The 20,458-nt window shown below is 46.7% G+C and overlaps 1 protein-coding gene across 1 annotated transcript in view; it reads right to left on the bottom strand.

The window, feature by feature from the left end:
- The window catches only part of LOC132591469 (tubulin polyglutamylase TTLL11-like), a 34,973-nt gene extending 15,142 nt beyond the window's left edge, over positions 1 to 19,831 (bottom strand). Inside the window, exons 1-2 of the mRNA XM_060270098.1 lie at positions 19,458 to 19,831; positions 13,974 to 14,101 (exon numbers count right to left, since the gene is read on the bottom strand). Of these exons, the coding sequence (XP_060126081.1) occupies positions 13,974 to 14,101; positions 19,458 to 19,771 (442 nt within the window). The 5' untranslated portion in view covers positions 19,772 to 19,831. The remainder of the gene's footprint in view (positions 1 to 13,973; positions 14,102 to 19,457) is intronic.
- Between the last annotated feature and the right edge of the window lie 627 nt (positions 19,832 to 20,458).

The following is a 20,458-nucleotide window of genomic DNA, read 5'->3' as shown; positions in this document are numbered from 1 at the left end:
TCCCAGAGAGGGAGAGGGAGGAGGAGGAGGAGGAGGGCCCACAGGCTGAGGATTGGGCAGAGGAACTGGAGACGGTGCACCAGCAGCTCAGAGAACACTTGGAGAGGGCCAAGGAAGCGTACAAAAAGGGGGCAGATCGCCACAGGCGACAAGGGGAGGTCATCAGGGTGGGGGACAAGGTGTGGTTGTCCTCGGAGGGCCTTCCCACCAGAGGGAGGTGCAAAAAGCTGGCACCCAAAAGGCTGGGCCCCTTCACGGTCACGCAACAGGTAAACCCGGTGGCATACAGGCTGGCACTGCCAGAGGACATGAGGGTGCATCCAGTGTTTCATAGATCGCTGCTGTCGCCGTACAGGGAAAGCAGCAGGCTCCGAGACGGCGAACAAACCCCCGAGGGAGGGGGGGAGAGGGAAGGCAGGGAGCAACTCAATGAGGCCACGGCCATCCTGGATTCAAGGTGGGGGGTGGGGGGACTGGAGTACCTCATGGCATGGGAGGATGCTCCACCGTCCCAAAATGAATGGGTCCCAGCCACTCAGATACAGGAGGAATTCTTGGTGGAAGAATTTCACGCCCTCTTTCCCCACAGACCCAAGCCCTGGCACATGGAAAGGGAGGGGGAGGAGGAGGAGGCACGGGAGAGCAGCTCACCATGGCGCTGGGAAGCGGAGTTTGAGGAACCAGAGGATGAGGTATGGGTGTCACCGAGATCCACCCAGTCAGAGGAAGGAGCAGATTGGCAGAACGTTTTTACCCCCACCAGCTCTGACGCCACGGACTTTTTGGGATTCCCGTCCGCCCAGGCGGAAGGGGGGGGCTCGCAGGACTGGGGGGAGGTATTCACACCAACGGGCTCGGAGAGCAATGAGTTCTTAGGCTTCCAGTCGTCACCGACACATGGGGGGGGCCTGGGGAGGGGTGAAGGAGAGCTTGGGAGGGGGGTGGATGTGAGGGACAGGGGATATCGCGAAGTCCCTCCCCTCCTGAGTTCAAGCCCGTCCCCGAGCAAAGGGGAAAGCAGGGAGAGTTCCGATTCCAGTGGGGAAGCAGGAAGTCGTGTCCGAGGCTCAGGCAAGGTAGAGGAGCCAGGGTCCCAGGTGGGACAGGAAGGGGCAAGCAAGGGGGGAAGACCCATCCCTCCAACTCCAGAATTACGCAGGAAGAGGAGGGGCAAGAGGATGGGTCTGCCAAAGCTTTTGTGTTGGAGAAAGACGCGCCAAAAGCCATTAGGAGGTTCTGAAACCGACTGACAACATCGCTCCGTGTAAATAGCAATGACTTGAGCACTGTAAATACGCAGCACCAATAAAAGAATAAAATGCAGAGCTGCGTAGCGTCGTTACTCTGAAGTAGTCCACTCCGGCCACTGTGACAGGACCTGTTTGAGCTTTGATCCTGTATATTATTCATACAACGCAGGACAGTATTGTGGCCGGGAACTGTAAATTTTAGGAGTGAAGACGACCTGAGAGGAAAGCACGAAATAAAGTGGGCTACGCTAAGCCCCGCACCGGTCGTTTTAAAAGCTGAATTTAATCTCTCTTCCCCCCCCCCCCCAAACTAAGTGTTTGAAATAAAATGGCGACGACATGCTAAAGACTATGACTAAGCAGACAAGGCAACATAGTAACAAGAAGTGACGTGTGCAGTACTTTAGAAAGAATAACTGAACAACGGACTGCTCCCTTAGTAAGACAGCGACACAAAGTGGAGATTGCAAGTATAATAAACACCCTCCCAGAGAAACTGATTTAAGAGTGACACCCAGTGGATAAAAAGAGGCAGTGCGGGTAATTAAAAAACAAAACAAAACATGGACAAAGGGAAGAAATTGAATTCAGCCAGTAACTCCCAAAGAAGAGTGTCTTCAGCAACAGCAATAGCAGAGCATGACATGCATCTCAGAGACCTAATTTTAAGTCTAAAAAGTGACATTGGAGAGATTAAACAAGATCTCACAGAAATGAAAAAGGACATGAATGAAAGATTGACAAACCTGGAAGATAAAGTAGGAAAAGTGGACTCAAATGAGAAAGATAAACAAGAAATTAAAGAACATATTACCAAAGTAGAGGAAGCATCGAATAAAGCAATAGAGAGCATACAAGAGGTGCAGGAAAAAAACCAAACAATGGAAAACTCTCTGAAAAACCTCTCCAAAGAAAGACGTGAAGGGAAAAAAGACTTAGATAAAATGAAAAAAGACTTGGAAGACCAAAAGGAAGCCTGGGAAGCTACACAGGATGCTCTTGCTATGCTTCAAATGAAAATGAGGGAAAAGATTTTAAGGTTCCAGAATGTTCCTGAGATACCCAATGAAGACATTGAAAAAAGATTCATAGCGGCGCTGGCGAAATGGCTAGATCTAGAGGAATTAGACATTGAGACCCGACTGGAAGAAGCCTTCAGGATTAATTCCAAAAAGGCAAAAGCAAACAATTGGCCTGGAGACTGCCTAGCAACATTTACCACAATGTGGCTTAGAAACAAAATTTTAAAAACCAAGGGAAAGAAAAAATGTGTGATGGATGGGACTGAAATAATCATAATGAAAGAAATCCCCCCCAGGCTGATACATAAAAGGAAAAAGTATCAGTTCTTAGCAAAAGCTTTAAGAGCAAAAAAGGTCTTTTTTAAATGGGAGTACCCTGAAGGGGACCCAGGTGGCGCTGTGGTTAAACCACTGAGCCTAGGGCTTGCTGATCAGAAGGTCGGCGGTTCGAATCCCTGTGACGGGGTGAGCTCCCGTTGCTTGGTCCCAGCTCCTGCCAACCTAGCAGTTCGAAAGCACGTCAAAATGCAAGTAGATAAATAGGAACCGCTACAGCGGGAAGGTAAACGGCGTTTCCATGTGCTGCTCTGGTTTGCCAGAAGCGGCTTTGTCATGCTGGCCACATGACCTGGAAGCTATACGCCGGCTCCCTCGGCCAATAATGCGAGATGAGTGCGCAACCCCAGAGTCGGTCACGACTGGACCTAATGGTCAGGGGTCCCTTTACCTTTACCTTTTACCCTGAAGGTATCGCCTTCGCATTTAAGGGAAGATGGAGGAGGTTTGATACACAAGAAGCGGCTGACAGATTCTTCAGGACTTACTCCCAGGAACTAGGAGGAGACAAAATGAAATTAATTAAAGACCAACACCAAACTAAGACTGATGAAGAAAGGGAGGAAGAACATAGCAGCGAAGAAGATGAAGGAGGAGAGGAAGTACCAGAGGAAGAAGAAAAAGAGGAAGGAGAAACAGAAGGATGAATGGAAAGGACAATCTATAACTCTTCCATGTAAATATTAACCCCCTCCTATCCAGTGAATGTACCGTACCGGTTGTTCTAGTTATTCAATAACTCAACAATTATGATTGTTTAAGTAACTTTACACAAATGTAGAAAGTAAGATTTGTTTCCTTGGTTCTGCTTAGCATAGAAATTAATTTGACTTTCTTTTAATAATTCTTCTTATTGTGGTCCCCCCCCTTTTTTTTGTGTCTTCCCCTTCCCCTTCCCTCCCCTTCCCCCTTCCCTCCCCCCTCTTTCTTTTTTCTTTCTTTTTCTTTTTCCTTCCCCCCCTTTTTTTCTTTTTTCCTTTTAATTTACTTTCCCTTTTTTTTCCTTTATTCTTCTTTCCCTAAAATCTTAATAAAAGGAAAATGGATTTAAGAATCATATCATGGAACATAAATGGCTTAAATAACAAAAAAAAAGAATAGGGTGGGACACCTATTAAAAAAACAAAATTTTGATGTTATTTGTCTTCAAGAAACACATATAAATAAAAAACATCTGAGGGTTTTAAAGAATGAAAAATTAGGAATGGAATTTGCGACGGCGGACGCAAAAAAGAAAAGAGGTGTAGTATTCTATGTTAAAAAGCAATGGAAACCAGAAGTTTTATGGACGGATAATGAAGGTAGAATAGTAATGATAAAGACAATTATTGAAGGTGAACAGTGGATCTGGGTGGGCCTTTATGCGCCAAATGGGAGTAAAACAGCATTTTTAGAAAAATTAGAATTTCAAATAATGAAATATGATGAATATAAGATTATGATAATGGGGGACTTGAATGGAATAATTGATCCTGAATATGATAAAAGCGGAAGGGATATGAAGAAATACAAGATGAAATTACCGAAGCAATTCACGAACATGACTAGAAATTTAAATTTATTAGACGTCTGGAGACATAAAAACTCCATTAAAAAAGAATTTACACATATCTCGGCTAGACATCAGACCGCAAGCAGAATAGATATGATTTGGATGTCAAAGGAATTATTGTTAAGAACTCAAAAAGTAGAAATCAACCCCCGAACACTATCAGACCACAATGCAATAAGTTTAATATTAAAGGCAGAGCAAAAAGAAAGAAATTGGAGACTAAACGTTTTTATGCTGAAAAAAACAAATATAAAACAAGAGGCAATTAAAAAATTAAAAGAATATTTCAAATTAAATAATAATGGTGAGGTAGATTTAAATATAGTCTGGGATGCTGGGAAAGCCTTTATGCGTGGGTATTTTATAGAACAAACAGTCAAAATCAAGAAAGCTGAGGAACTAAGGAAAGAAAATTTATTACAAGAAATAAGGAATAAAGAAAGATCCCTATATAAAAACTATGATAAAAATATTGAACAAGAATTAAAATTATTGAGAGCAGAATTTGAAAAGATAATTGACCAAGAGATGGAATGGAAATTAAAATTCTGGAAATATAAATACTTTGAGTGGGCAAATAAACCGAGTAAATTATTGAGTTGGCAGATTAAAAAGAGGGAAAATGAAAAAATAATAAGCAGAATTAAATCAGGGGGGAAATTTTTTGATAAGACGGAGGAAATTATGAAAGTATTTCACAAATTTTATGAATCCTTATATCAAAAAGAAGAGACAGATAGCCAAGAGATTGATGAATTCTTTAAAAAATACCAGCTTCCCAAAATTCCACCAGAAAAAATGATACTTTTAAATAAAGAAATTACATCAATGGAAATAATAGAAGCAATAAAATCTATGAAAAAAGGGAAGACTCCAGGCCCAGATGGGCTACCTATAGAATACTATAGGGAATTTCAGGAAATAATATCAATCCCACTCAGAGACTTAATGAATAAAATATTGACGAAGGGGACGGTTCCCAAATCTTGGACAGAGGCACAAATCACACTAATACCCAAAGCACAAACAGACTCAGACTTACCATCTAATTATAGACCGATCTCCCTCCTAAACTCGGATTATAAGATATTTACAAAAATTTTGGCAGATAGATTGAATAAAATTCTGGAAGAACTAATACACAAGGACCAAGTTGGATTTGTAAAGGGAAGGTCCGCAAAAGACAACATTAGAAACATTGTAAATATTTTGGAATGCCTTGAAAACAGAAGAGACAAACGGGCAGCCCTTCTATCCATTGATGCCGAAAAGGCTTTCGATAGAGTCTCCTGGGCATTTATGATAAAAACAATAGAAAATTTAAATTTAGGAGAACATATGGAGAAAGCGATAAAAGCTATTTATAAAGCCCAAGGAGCCCAGATATTAATAAATGGAAGATTAACCAACAGAATAAATATCGAAAGAGGCACAAGGCAAGGCTGCCCCTTGTCGCCCATTCTTTTCATATTGACTTTGGAAATTTTATTAAAAAATTTAAGAGAAGAGGATACCATCAAGGGAATAGTAATTGGCAATAAAAAATTCAAAGTAAAGGCCTATGCAGATGATATAATCATAACCACCGAAGATCCAGTTCAAAGTATACCCTCAGCAATTAAGAAAATAAATGAATTTGGCAGATTAGCGGGATTGAAAATAAATTATGAAAAAACTAAAATGCTGGTAAAAAATTTGGAAACCAAAGAAAAACAGGAGCTCCAGGAAAAAAAAAGGTTTAAAAATTGATAAAAGATTGAAATATTTGGGCATCCAAACAACAATAAAGGGGATAGATTTGATACAGGAAAATTACAGAGTAATGTGGAAAAAGATAAAGGCAAATATGGAAGAATGGAGAAAATTGAAATTATCATTAATGGGTCGAATCTCTCTAGTTAAAATGTGTGTTGTCTCCAAAATGAATTACTTATTTCAAAATTTACCGATTTTAGGGAAAGACAAAATTTTTAACGAATGGAAAAAAGATATTACGAAATTCATCTGGGAGGGGAAGAGACCGAGGGTGAAGTACACAATTATGATAGATCACAGAGATAGGGGAGGCTTCGGCCTCCCTGACCTCGAGATATACCACGATGCGGCCGCAATCGCATGGATCAAAGAGTGGATGGAACTCCAAAATACAGACCTTCTAGACCTGGAGGGCCAAGGATTGGCTTTCGGTTGGCACCGTTATTTAATGAAAGACAAAATAGAAAAAAAGAACATCTTTATGTTCAATATAATTAGGAAATCCCTGTATTTAGTGTGGCAGAAATATAAAAGGTTTTTTGAGCCAAAGACCCCATGGTGGCTTTCACCCTTAGAATTAGTTGCCGTTAAAAGAACCAACATGGATAGTAATTGGCCCACTTACAGATCTCTATTAGAAGAAAGTGAGGGAATTCTAAAATTAAAAGAATACGCAGAAATAAAACACTTATTGACCACCTGGCTGCAATATTTTGAAATAAATCAAAGACTGCAAATTGACAAGAAATTGGGGTTCGATGGGGAAATGTCAAAATTAGAGGAAATATTATTAGTGAATAAGAACAAATATATAAAAAATTTATATCAGATAATTCTAAAATGGATAACAGAAGAAGAAATGACGAAGGACTTTATGATCAAGTGGGGTCAAGACCTGGGAAAAGCCATCCCAATGCAGAAATGGGAAAATCTATGGAAAAAAGATTTAAATTTCACGCCCAATTATGAGCTCAAGGAAAATATTCTGAAAATGCAGAATAGATGGTACTTGACCCCACTAAAAATGTCTAAAATGTACCCAATCTATGTTGGAGGTGTAGAAAGGAGGTCGGAACATTTATCCACATGTGGTGGAATTGCAGCGCAATTAGAGAATTCTGGGAAATGTTGTATAAGGAATTAAAGAAAATGTTAAAATATTCCTTTAGGAAAAGCCCCGAAATGTTCCTCCTTGGAATGATACCTGAGGACATCCAATCAAACGACAGGTGTGTAGTTAGTTATGCGGTAGCAGCCGCCAGGTTATTAATTGCAAAAAATTGGAAAACCTCGGAAATCCCAAGTAAAGAAGACTGGCAAATAAAATTATTTAATTATTACAATTTGGCGAAAAATCATGAAGAAATTAGAGGAAAAAATTTAGAGGAGACCATAAAAATCTGGATATCATTTATCAACTATATTAAGAATAAATTGGAAAAACCAAATATAATCTTAGATGTCTAACAATTCTGTCATAAATAATTTACCAAGAGAATATGCAATTTTGTTAACATAATATGTACATATATTTTTCTTTTTGTGTAATTGAATGAATTAAGGTATGTAACGAACAAGTGGAACATAAGGATAAGCTCGAAACAGGATGAGAAGCGCAGGGGGTGGGACAGGGGAGGGGTGGGAGGAAAGGGATAAAGTGGGCTCAACAATGAAATGAGACAAATGTTTTTATTGATTTTATTGGTTTGTATTGTTTTCTCTTTTTTGATCATGAGCGTAGGCAGGGGTGGGCAGGAGGGGGCAGTTGCCCCCCCCTAGAGGCAGGGCCGCGGGCCAGCCTGCCCCGCTGCCCGCCCGGTGCCGTCTCCCTTCTCCCTGGCTGGCTGTGGGGCGGGTGGAGGGAAAGCCAGGGAGAAGGGAGACGTCCCTTCTAGCCGGCTGGCTGTGGGGCGGGCGGAGGGGAAGCCAGGCAACCGCTTTGCGCGGCTCTGGGCCTTTCCCTCCGCCCGCCCCACAGCCAGCCAGGGAGAAGGGACGTCTCCCTTCTCCCTGGCTGGCTGTGGGGCGGGCGGGGGGAAAGCCAGGCAACCGCTTTGCGCGGCTCTGGGGCTTTCCCTCCGCCCGCCCCACAGCCAGCCAGGGAGAAGGGACGTCTCCCTTCTCCCTGGCTGGCTGTGGGGCGGGCGGGGGGAAAGCCAGGCAACCGCTTTGCGCGGCTCTGGGGCTTTCCCTCCGCCCGCCCCACAGCCAGCCAGGGAGAAGGGGCGTCTGCCTTCTCCCTGGCTGGCTGTGGGGCGGGCGGGGGGAAAGCCAGGCAACCGCTTTGCGCGGCTCTGGGGCTTTCCCTCCGCCCGCCCCACAGCCAGCCAGCTAGAAGGGACATCTCCCGTCTCCCTAGCTGGCTGTGGGGCGGGCGGGGGGAAAGCCAGCCAAACGCTTTGCGCGGCTCTGGGGCTTTCCCTCCGCCCGCCCCAGCGATCGCAGAGGGGGAGGAGGGGATCGGAGCAGCCCGGTTTCAGGCTGATCCCGGCGCCCTCTCGCCCCTGCTGATCGTGGAGGGGGAGGAGGGAGTCGGAGCGGCCCGATTTCGGGCCGATCCCGGCACCCCCTCGCCCCTGCCGTTCGAGGAGGGGGGGGGTCGGAGCAGCTGTTCCGATCCCCTCCTCCCCCTCCGCGATCACCGGGGCGGGCAGAGGGAAAGCTGGCAAGGGAGAAGGGAACTTCCCTTGCCCCGCTGTGGCCCCGCCCCCCGCCCCTTGGCCCTGCCCCTTGCCCCCGCCCCTTGCCCCCCCCTAATTTTCGTCCTGGCTACGCCCCTGTTTTTGATACTAATAACGATTCATTTAATAAAAATAAAATAAAATATATCAGGAATATAAAGATTAAAAAAGAATAGAAAACTGCTTAATTGAGATTTTAAAATGCAAATCTGGAAGGGGGGAGGTAGGGGAAGCCCATATATAAAAATGTTTATGAAGAATGAATATATATATATATATATATATATATATATATATATATATATATATATATATTCCCTTTTTTCCTTCTTTTTAGCTTTTTTCTTTTTGGGGGGAGGGGATTATTTTTCTTTTTTTGGGGGGTGGGAGAGGGTGGGATGGGGGGCCTTTTTGTTTTTTCTTTTCGTTTCGTTTTAGTAGACATGTATGGATAGATAGGTGGGCGGACACTCTTCTCTGTCTTGCCTCGTAACCCAGGGCCCACTGGTGGCAGAAGAGGACTCTGGGGGAGGGAGGAGGGGGAGGGGGAAAAACTCAACTATAAAATGGACCACCTTCAGCTATCCACCCGGCACGGGACCTTCTCGTGGCAGGAGGGGGCTCGTGGGGGGGGGGGGTGGAAGAGGATGGAATGAATTTGATATGTGTTTTCTATGTTTATTTTGTAAAATCAATAAAAAATATTTTTTACAAAACAAACAAAACAAAAACAAAACAAAACCTCTCACCAAGCGCTAATCTAGAATTAACAATAGGCCAGATGGCAATGCTCGCTTGAAGCATTAAACGTAGGGAAAAAAATAAAGCTTTCTCCTGCTCTAGTTGCCCATCAATTCCACTAGTTACTAAAGAAATCCAGAAGTTGGGCATTTCCTCTAAATCAGGGGTAGGCAACTTGAGGCCCGGGGGCCAGATCCAGCCCAATCGCCTTCTAAATCTGGCCCGTGGACGGTCCGGGAATCAGCGTGTTTTTACATGAGTAGAATGTGTGCTTTTATTCAAAATGCATCTCCGGGTTATTTGTGGGGCATAGGAATTCGTTTTTCTTCTTTTTTCAAAATGATCCTGCCACTTCTACCCCACTAACCAGGTCATCGCTATTGGTTAGGGCCAGATCTAAAATGGCTGATCCTCTTGTTGCTTCTCCCACTTTCTGGACAATGAAATTGTCTGCAAGGCCTGGAGTACTGTGTCCAGTTCTGGGCACCACAGTTCAAGAAGGATACTGATAAGCTGGAACGTGTCCAGAAGAGGGCAACCAAAATGGTCAAAGGCCTGGAAACGATGCCTTATGAGGAACGGCTTAGGGAGCTGGAGAAGAGAAGGTGAAGGGGTGATATGATAGCCATGTTCAAATATATGAAAGGATGTCATATGGAGGAGGGAGAAAGGTTGTTTTCTGCTGCTCCAGAGAAGCGGACACGGAGCAATGGATTCAAGCTACAAGAAAGAAGATTCCACCTAAACATTAGGAAGAATTTCCTGACAGTAAGAGCTGTTCGGCAGTGGAATTTGCTACCAAGGAGTGTGGTGGAGTCTCCTTCTTTGGAGGTCTTTAAGCAGAGGCTTGACAGGCATATGTCAAGAATGCTTTGATGGTGTTTCCTGCTTGGCAGGGGGTTGGACTGGATGGCCCTTGGGGTCTCTTCCAACTCTAGGATTCTATGATTAGGAAGAACCTCCTGACAGTAAGAGCTGTTCGGCAGTGGAATTTGCTGCCCAGGAGTGTGGTGGAGTCTCCTTCTTTGGAGGTCTTTAAGCAGAGGCTTGACAGGCATATGTCAAGAATGCTTTGATGGTGTTTCCTGCTTGGCAGGGGGTTGGACTGGATGGCCCTTGGGGTCTCTTCCAACTCTAGGATTCTATGATTAGGAAGAACTTCCTGACAGTAAGAGCCGTTTGGCAGTGGGAATTGCTGCCAAGGAGTGTGGTGGAGTCTCCTCCTTTGGAGGTCTTTAAGCAGATTCTAGGATTCTAAGAAGAGGTATGGGGGGGGGGGAACGGAGCCGACTAACGATGATTACAATCGTATTAATACAGGCAGGCGCTTTAAGGAGAAAGGTAGAGAGGCTGCGCTTCGGGGCGCGGAGTTTCCTCGGTCGCGCGCACGTCGCGAAGAACTTCCTGACAGTAAGAGCTGTTCGGCAGTGGGATTTGCTCCCAAGAAGTGTGGTGGAGTCTCCTTCTTTGGAGGTCTTTAAGCAGAGGCTTGACAGGCATATGTCCAGAATGCTTTGATGGTGTTTCCTGCTTGGCAGGGGGTTGGACTGGATGGCCCTTGGGGTCTCTTCCAACTCTAGGATTCCATGAAACCAAAGGAGAAAGGCCTTCTACTGAGTCAGACCCCGAACCTATTTAGCTCAGTCTTGTCTACACTGGCTGGCAGCGGTTCTCCAGGGCTTCAGGTCAGGGGGGGCAATTCTCCCTACCCTGCCTATTTTGGAAAGTGCTTTGTCTGCCCCTTGTTTGTCCATTTGTCCGTCCATCTGCTCTCCATGAGTTTGGACACCTCTCGAGATGTCATCACCAAACTGAGGATTCCCAAGGCAGGAGCAATAGCCTTCATATTCTGAATCGAGGTGGCAGACGAAACACATGAATTTGAAATGACGTCACCCATCTCTGGGCACAGTTTTGGCCACCTCTCGAGACATCATCACTGGGCACGGGGCACCATCTTGAATCAAGGTGTGACTTTTCGTGTGACTTTGCTTGATTTTGGGCATGACTGGTCCAAACTCACAAATTACACTATCGATCGCAATAATTTTTTGGTTTCTACAAATTCCCAGGCAATGCCAGGCACTCCCTGCTATATAATAAATGCCCACCAACTGGCCATAGGAAGTCTCTGGTTTCCTATTTTCCCTTCAGTTCTGCTCTCACCTTCCAAGTCCCGGACTGCAGAATCCGGGACCGGCAGCCGTGTGACACCGGAAGTTGCGCCGACGTCGCTTTGCCCTTCTATGGGCACAAAAAATGGCCGACGCCGGCTTCAAAAGGAGCTTCTACACATGACCGGAAGTGCGTCGACGCGACTTCTGGCGGCGGCCATTTTTTGTGCCCATAGAAGGGCAAATCAGAAAAAAATAATGGCCGCCGGCAGGAGAAAATAACGGAGAAAAACGGGAGACAAAGTGATACGGGGGACCACCGGGAAAAGGTAAGTAAAAACGGGGGTTTCCCGGGGAAAACGGGGTACTTGGCGGCTATGGTTCTGCTACATTGTGGGTTATTTACTCTGCAAGAGCTGTTCTCCCTTGCATTCATTAGCCATAAATCTAGCCCCGTAACTTGTAAACTTTCCCAGGTTTGGACTTTAAGAGACCCTCACTGCAACATTCTAAACAGCCCTTATGTCTTAAGTATTCATTATTCATCCCTCCCCCCATGAAAGCAGGGACAATTTGGTGTGTGTGTGTGTGTGTGTGTGTGTGTGTGTGTGTGTGTGTGTGTAATCAGTTTTCCTCTTCCCTCCCTGCCCCTTTCCCCTTGTATGCTATGCTTATTTTTAGGCTGTAAGCCATGGGCGTACCCAGCATGGGGCAGGGGGGGGGCAGCTGCCCCCCCGAAGGCCAAACCACGGGCCCGACTAGGGAAGCAAATACCCTGCGCAGGCGCCCCGCTTGTTGACACGGGAGGGGGGGGAGGAAACGCTGCTGGTGCGGCGGCTCCTCCTTTCAGCCCGCCCTGCCTACATCTGCACCAATCCCCACCACTAAAGCCTTCGCGCCTCCCAATGGAAAGCCCTGCCGGGTGGCAACCTCTCCTACCTAAGAGTTCTGCTGGGCTGGCAAGCGAAGGAGACGCGGCTCCCTGCATTGGTTGCAGCCGCTGCCGCGCTCTGCCTCCCGGTAGGCTGCACTGCAATCGTCAGCGCCGCAGGCTGGGAATCGCCCCCTTTCCTCCCCTCCGCACCCCCTCCTACCCCCCCCCCCGAGTTAGGAGTTGCTACTGAGACTCCTCCTGGGCCGGGAGAGGAAGTGCACCGACAGGAGCCAGTTCAGCCTCGGCGGGCAGAAGCCCGCAAAGGAGGAGTGGGGGGCGGTGCCTGAAGGCGGTGGTCGCAGCTGCTGCAAGGAAGCTGCGTGGGGGCGTTTGCGCCGGATTGCCAGCGGCAGGAGTAGCCCAGCGACAACGACCTTTCCTCGCCGCCCCCCACCCTGGGCAAAAGGAAAGGAGCTGCCTTGGGGGGTGGCACAGCTCTCCCCCTGCGTGCATTGCCCTCTCCGGGCATTGGCTGCTGTTTCCTTCTTTGCAATGCGCCCCCCCAGCCACTCTCCCTCGCTGCCCCTGCCTAGAGAGGGGCGTTGAGGGTGGGGGAGCCACCGCCGCCGCCATAGGGTCACAGCTGGGGGGGGGTTCGCTCGCCTGTGCTGCGCCACCCCACCTTTCCCATCTTTTGCTCCTTCGCGATGGGGAAGCGGCGGTGGCAGCTTCTTCTTCTTCTTTGAGGGCCTCAGCTTGGCGGGGGGTTCCCCGGTATCTTCCCAGGCCACGGGGGGGTGGCCCCCCAGGACTAGCAGACCTCTGAGCCCTTTCCCCATCCCAGTTATATAGGGTGGGAACTGGCAAGGCTTCGGGGGGACCTGGGGGAGTGAAAGCGGGGCCCAAAGGGGTTTTTCAGGGGGGTGGCTAGGCCGTAAATGGATGGGAGCGATGTCTTCAGAGCAGGGCCGTCTTAAGCATACCTGCCGCCCTGGCACCGTGGTGCGCCGGATCCCTCTGGCTCCCCCACCCCGACCCGTTTCCGGCGCGGCGGGCACAGCCCGCCGCACGGCTGCCACCTGGAGGGCCAGAGCCCTACGCAACCCAGTCTGGCCATAGGGGCGTCCAGGGGGCTGCCCCGCCCCCTGTTGCGACGCCCCTGCGCGCGGCGGAGGCGGCCCCAGGCCCGCACGCCTCCGGAACAGCTGAGAGGTGCGCCTGGGTCGGCCTTCAGCGGGTGTAGTGGCGCCCCTGGTGGCCTGGCGCCCCGCGCCACCGGACCTGGCTCTAGAGACGGCCCTGCTTCAGAGCAGGGGAATTTCGTAGGAGAGAGTTTAGGGGGTTCATTTAGCGGCCGCAGAGTTGTAGCCCCGCCCACATTCCCACTTTGTGGCCCCTCCCCTCCCGTGCCTTGGCCCTGCACCTGAACGACCATGGCTTGCCCCCCCCCTTAGTTTTGATCCTGGGTACGCCCCTGCTGTAAGCCTGCAAGGGCAGAGGCTGCCTTGCTTTTGATTGTATGCAAACTGCTCTTGGGAAGCTGTTTTGCTGAAGAGGAGAAGGGTACAGATGCTCCACTTAAATGCAGATATCCACATGCCCTAGCCTGCCCTACCCCCACCCCACCCCCCACCCCAAAGGTCTGCACCCAGAATTATGCAAGAGGGCTTACTCGCATCTCGGTCTGTCGCGAGACCGTGCTGCTTCTTGGTGATGTCAATGTACAGGATGTCTGCGGAAGCCATGCTGAACTCGCTGTTGCTTAGCTTGCTGTTCCTGGGGGCAGGAAAAGAAAACTGTGAGGGAATCATCCTGGGGAGGGAGAGCAGACTCCCAAGGGCACCATGAACTAGAATCATAGAATCATAGAACTTCCTGACAGTAAGAGCTGTTCGGCAGTGGAATTTGCTGCCAAGGAGTGTGGTGGAGTCTCCTTCTTTGGAGGTCTTTAAGCAGAGGCTTGAGAGGCATATGTCAAGAATGCTTTGATGGTGTTTCCTGCTTGGCAGGGGGTTGGACTGGGTGGCCCTCGTGGTCTCTTCCAACTCTACGATTCTATGATTCTATCTAGCCATCATGGCTAAAGAGAAAGGTAGTTTTTAGCAAAGGGAGATCTGCTCGAATCAATTCCTGATGTCTCCAACGGGGAACGATGATAGATCTGCACAGCAGTACTGGTCCCCAACCATAGCAATAAAGATTTGGTTTGATTTAAATGAACAACTCTTTATTGATGGTAAGGTAAAGGTAAAGGGACCCCTGACCATTAGGTCCAGTCGTGACCGACTCTGGGGTTGCGCGCTCATCTCGTATTATTGGCCGAGGGAGCCAGCGTATAGCTTCCAGGTCATGTGGCCAGCATGACAAAGTCACTTCTGGCGAACCAGAGCAGCACATGGAAACGCCGTTTACCTTCCCGCTGTAGCGGTACCTATTTATCTACTTGCATTTTGAGGTGCTTTCGAACTGCTAGGTTGGCAGGAGCTGGGACCAAGCAACGGGAGCTCACCCCGTCACAGGGATTCGAACCGCCGACCTTCTGATCAGCAAGCCCTAGGCTCAGTGGTTTAACCACAGCGCCACCTGGGTTAAAATTTAAATGATTTAAATGAACAACTCTTTAAATGATTTAAATGAACAACTCTTTATTGATGGTACAGGTTTTCAAATTAGATTCAAAAGCAAGTTGGGGGCAGGCAGCGAGTGTCAATCTGGATAGGGAGATTAATGCTTTATTGATCTGTCACACACTGACATAAGAATGTAAGAACCAACGAAGGGCCTGTTGGATCAGCCCATGGCCCACCTAGTCTCACGGTGGCAAAGAGAGGTCCATTATGGGAAACCCACAAGCAGAATTAGAGCACAAGAGCCCTCCCCCCCCCGTGCTTTCCAGCAACTGAACTCTTGAACTGCATTGAACTTGAAATGTAAGGTACTACACTTGGGCAGGAAAAAAATGAAAGGCACAAATACAGGATGGGAGACACCTGGCTTGAGAGCAGTACATGTGAAAAGGATCTAAGAGTCTTGGTAGACCACAAACTTGACATGAGTCAGCAGTGTGATGCAGCAGCTAAAAAAGCCAATGCAATTCTGGGCTGCATCAATAGGAGTATAGCATCTAGATCAAGGGAAGTAATAGTACCACTGTATTCCGCTCTGGGCAGACCTCACCTGGAGTACTGTGTCCAGTTCTGGGCAGCACAGTTCAAGAAGGATACTGACAAGCTGGAACGTGTCCAGAGGAGGGCAACCAAAATGGTCAAAGGCCTGGAAACGATGCCTTATGAGGAACGGCTTAGGGAGCTGGGTATGTTTAGCCTGGAGAAGAGAAGGTGAAGGGGTGATATGATAGCCATGTTCAAATATATGAAAGGATGTCATATGGAGAAGGGAGAAGTGTTGTTTTCTGCTGCTCCAGAGAAGTGGACATGGAGCAATGGATTCAAACTTCAAGACAGAAAATTCCACCTCAACATTAGGAAGAACTTCCTGACAGTAAGAGCTGTTCGGCAGTGGAATTTGCTGCCAAGGAGTGTGGTGGAGTCTCCTTCTTTGGAGGTCTTTAAGCAGAGGCTTGACAGGCATATGCCAAGAATGCTTTGATGGTGTTTCCTGCTTGGCAGGGGGTTGGACTGGATGGCCCTGGTGGTCTCTTCCAACTCTTTAATTCTATGATTCTATGCATTGCTGCCTCTGACTGAGGAGGCAGAGCAGAACCACCGTGCCCGGTAGCCATTCATAGCATTATCCTCCTCCATTAAATTGGTCGACTCTTCTGAAGTCACCCAGGTCAGCAGCCATTGCTGCCTCCTTGCAGGAGTGAGTTTCTTGTGCTGCGTAAAGAAGTGCTTTCATTTAACTGACCACGATTTGGTTGGTCCAGTGGGAAGAGGGTGCAGGTCTCGGTGACTTGCCAGCCTTTCCCTCTGTTCTTAGTGGACCATGTTATTTATGACGGATTCAAACGGCAAGATTCCAACTAAACATCAGGAAGAACCTTCCTGACAGAAAGAGCTGTTTGACTGTGGAACGGGCTCCCCTGGAATGGGGTGCGCTCTCCTTCCTTGGAGGCTTCTGAACAGAGTCTGGGCAGCCACCTGTCAAGGATTCTTCGGGTGAGATTCCTGCACTGCAGGGGGCTGGACTAGATTACCCTTGAGGGCACCTTCCATCTCTACAATCTTTTTTTTAAATAATAATAATAATAAATCTTTATTAATTTTAAAATAAGTATAAAACAAAACAAAACAAAACATCCAACTGAAATACAAACCAACTGAAAATACAGATAAACAATCCTATACATTTCAGCATGCTTTATCCTGTCTTCTACTGCATCATTTTCCCTGCTTTGTACATTTTCATATTCCTATTTATATTCAAATCTTCTTTACGCTTCGACTTCCCCTTCTCCTCCTCCCTGGCTTCAAATTTGTTCACATCTCTGCTGCATCCAATATTTTCCTTCTGGGAGTCCTACAAGATATTTGTTTTTAACCCAAGCTCTTTTACATAATTTCCAAAAACTTTATTGTTTGAATATCTCCAAGGACTGACTAAAGACTCTCCTCCTGAGGCAGGGTTAGGGGGGAGAACTGTTATAGACAATAAGAATCCCTGCAAACATATTCAGTTGAAGAATAGACCCCCTCTGTCGCCTGAAATTCAGCACCCCAAACAGAACAGCGAGTGGAATATAATGGGATGAGTGAAAGGAAGGAAATGACATTTTAAAACTTTTGGTTCGATATTTGAGAATACACTGTATCCAGTTTGGGCTATGTGGAAGAATTGCAACTTGTAACCACTTCCTGTTTTCCAAGTCTTGCTCTGCCCTTGAAAAGCTAGAAAAATGTCAACAGAAGATTACACACCTGGCTTCCAGGAGAAAGATTTGAGACTCTTGTGGGAAATGAGAATTAATATGTATAAGACTCAACAACAATTGGAAGGAATAAACCAAGATCAAGATTTACAGGAAGATGAAATACTTCAAGAAATGGTGCATGAGGATAAACAGACAGACGAACTGATTTACAACACAATTGAAGTAAATGAGGATGAAATACAGGACTTGCCAATGAACAAAGACTTAGCTGAGAGTGGAATTAACCCTCCTCAGGAGGGGAACAAGCAAGAATCTTTGAAGAGACAAAAAACTCACAAGAAAAGCATCAGGCAAAGAAGAAGGGACTTATGGGGGGGAGAGAACAGAGAAGATTGGATTGAAAAATCTGTCAGGAAGGGGGTGGGATGAAGGAGGAATATTTGTTGTTTAAATAGGATGGATAAAAAAGGACTGAAAACTGGATCACGGACTTTGGACTTGCTGGACTGGAAGGGGAGGGCCGGGATCAGGGGATAGAGAGGAAAGAATTGAGGATAAAGACAGAATTTAGAATTGGGAATGTAAAAAGGTTTTTAAAATTATGGGAGTTTTGGGGGGGGGATTGGGGCATGGGAAAAAAAAGGAAAATTGATAAGTTAGAAATAAGATCTAGGAGTTATTTAGAAGTATCAAAAAAGAGAATTTGGTAAGATGAATGATTGAAGGGACGGTTGGGGGTTCTGGACCTCTTGTCGGCCCTCTGCGCGCGGGGAGCTCCTGGTGGCAGGGGGGGCTCCTGGGGCGGGGAGGGCGGGGAGGGCGGGAAGTCCCAATTGGAAAAAGAACCATTGCCTCTCCCTTTCTCTCCTCTGGGACTCTCGGTGGCAGAGGGAGTGCTGGGGGGGGGAGGAGGGGAGGGAGGGAATGGGAAAAGATGTTAGAAAATAAACTTAATAGAAATAAGGATACTATTGAAGTAAGTTTAGAGAGTTTGGAAAATAGAATGGGGAATATGAGAAGAAAACTGCTAAAATGGAGTTAAAAATGAAAATCAGAAAAAGGGGGAGGTAGGGGAAGCCCATAATAATACAATGATTTTAAAAAAGAAAAGAAAGGAATAATTATTAATGGTTCCTTTTTGATTTTTCTTTTTTTTCTTTTTTTTTGCTGTTGTTCTTTTTTCTTCTTCTTCTTTTTTCTTTTAATTATTCCTGTGGTTTTTTCCCCCCTTTTGGGTGATTTTTGATTAAGTTTAGATAAATAGTTGGGTGAACACCCACCCGCTCTCTTCTTATTTCCCTAGGATCTCTCGGTGGCAGGGGGGGGGGTTCTGGGGAGAGGAGGGGGGTGGGGACAAGCCCAACTATAAGACGAAGCCCAACCTTCGACTGCGCACTGTCCATGGGAATACCTGGTGGCAGGAGGGATCTCATGGGGGGTGGGTTGGAAGAAGGAGGAAAATATGTTATTTTTTGTTTATGTGTTTATTTTTTTGTTTTGTTAATATGCAAAATCAATAAAAATTAATTTTTTTAAAAAAAGAAAATACAGATAAACAATCCTATACATTTCAGCATGCTTTATCCTGTCTTCTACTGCATCATTTTCCCTGCTTTGTACATTTTCATATTCCTATTTATATTCAAATCTTCTTTACGCTTCGACTTCCCCTTCTCCTCCTCCCTGGCTTCAAATTGTTCACATCTCTGCTGCATCCAATATTTTCCTTCTGGGAGTCCTACAAGATATTTGTTTTTAACCCAAGCTCTTTTACATAATTTCCAAATTTTTCCCAATTATTTTTAATTTTTTTATTTGAACCACCCCTTATTGAATTTGTCAGTCTGGCTAATTAATTTTTCTTGCCAATCTCCTGGATTTTCCATAACTTAGCAATTAGAATTCTGGCTGCCGCCACTGAGTACAAAAATACCTTTTCATCTTTCTTTTCTACTTCTTTGCCAACCATTCCCAATAGGAAAGACTCTGGAGTTTTCTTTAAATTATATCTAAATATTTTCTTTAATTCCTCTAAAACCCCATTCCAGAAAGGTTTTATCTTTGAACAATGCCACCATATATGTGTGAATGTGCCTATTTCTTTCTGGCATCTCCAGCATTGTTTATTTTTGATGTTATACATTTTACAGATCTTAACTGGTGTTAAATACCACCTATAAAACATTTTGATTGAATTTTCTCTGATTCTCCAACTCTACAATCTTAAGGGGAACCACATCCAGGCGTTTCAAACATTTGAGTTGCCTTTGGAAAATTATTCCGGAAGATCCCCCTCACCTTATAAACATCCGGAAGCCCGTGGGTCCCAATTTTGTCGTCCCCTTCACGCCCAGGAAACGGATGAACAAAGCTGCAATCCGCTCGACCAGCCGCAGATAGTCAAATTCCTTTGCGAGCTTCGGATACAGCTCCCTGAGGCAAATAGAAGGGAACTTGGCTTCTGAGGTCTTGCTGTCATCCAGCTCTGGGATCTCCACTGGCCCTTCTTCCAGCAAATCATTTTCCCTCTCCCATTCAGCCTCTGAAACCTCGGCTCTGCGGGCCAAACAGCAACACAAAGATTGCATCAATGCATCTTCATCGCTTCCCATCTCACGGCTGTCGCTGCCATGATGCCATCCGAGAAACGACCATACATAGCTGCCAAGTACCCCGTTTTCCCTGGGAAACCCCCGTTTTTACTTACCTTTTCCCGGTGGTCCCCCGTATCAGTTTTGCTGTAAAGATTTATTTGCGGTCCTGCTCCCCTCCTTCCTTGCCACTCCTTCCATCCCAGCTACATTGTACTTGCTCCAGCTAATATTAGAACCAATAGTCCTTAGCATAGCTGCCAAGTACCACGTTTTCCCCGCCCCGGGAAATCCCCGTTTTTACTTACCTTTCCCCGGCGGTCCCCCGTATCACTTTGTCTCCCGTTTTTCTCCGTTATTTTCTCCTGCCGGCGGCCATTATTTTTTTCTGATTTGCCCTTCTACGGGCACAAAAAATGGCCGCCGCCGGCTTCAAAAGTAGCTTCTACGCATGACCGGAAGTGCATAGACACGACTTCCGGTATCGCCCCGCCCATGGCCGCCGCCGACACCGGAAGTCGTGTCGACGCACTTCCAGCCATGCGTAGAAGCTACTTTTGAAGCCGGCGGCGGCCATTTTGGGTGCCCATAGAAGGGCAAAACGACGTCGACGCAACTTCCGGTGTCACACGGCTGCCGGTCCCGGATTCTGCAGTCCGGGACTTGGAAGGTAAGGGTTGGCCACTGTGGGAACAGAATGCTGGGACT

This window comes from Zootoca vivipara, chromosome W (genome assembly GCF_963506605.1).
Source record: "Zootoca vivipara chromosome W, rZooViv1.1, whole genome shotgun sequence".
NCBI lineage: Eukaryota > Metazoa > Chordata > Lepidosauria > Squamata > Lacertidae > Zootoca > Zootoca vivipara.
The sequence above is the reverse complement of the archived record's forward strand: the minus strand, read 5'-3'. Positions and strand labels throughout refer to the sequence as shown.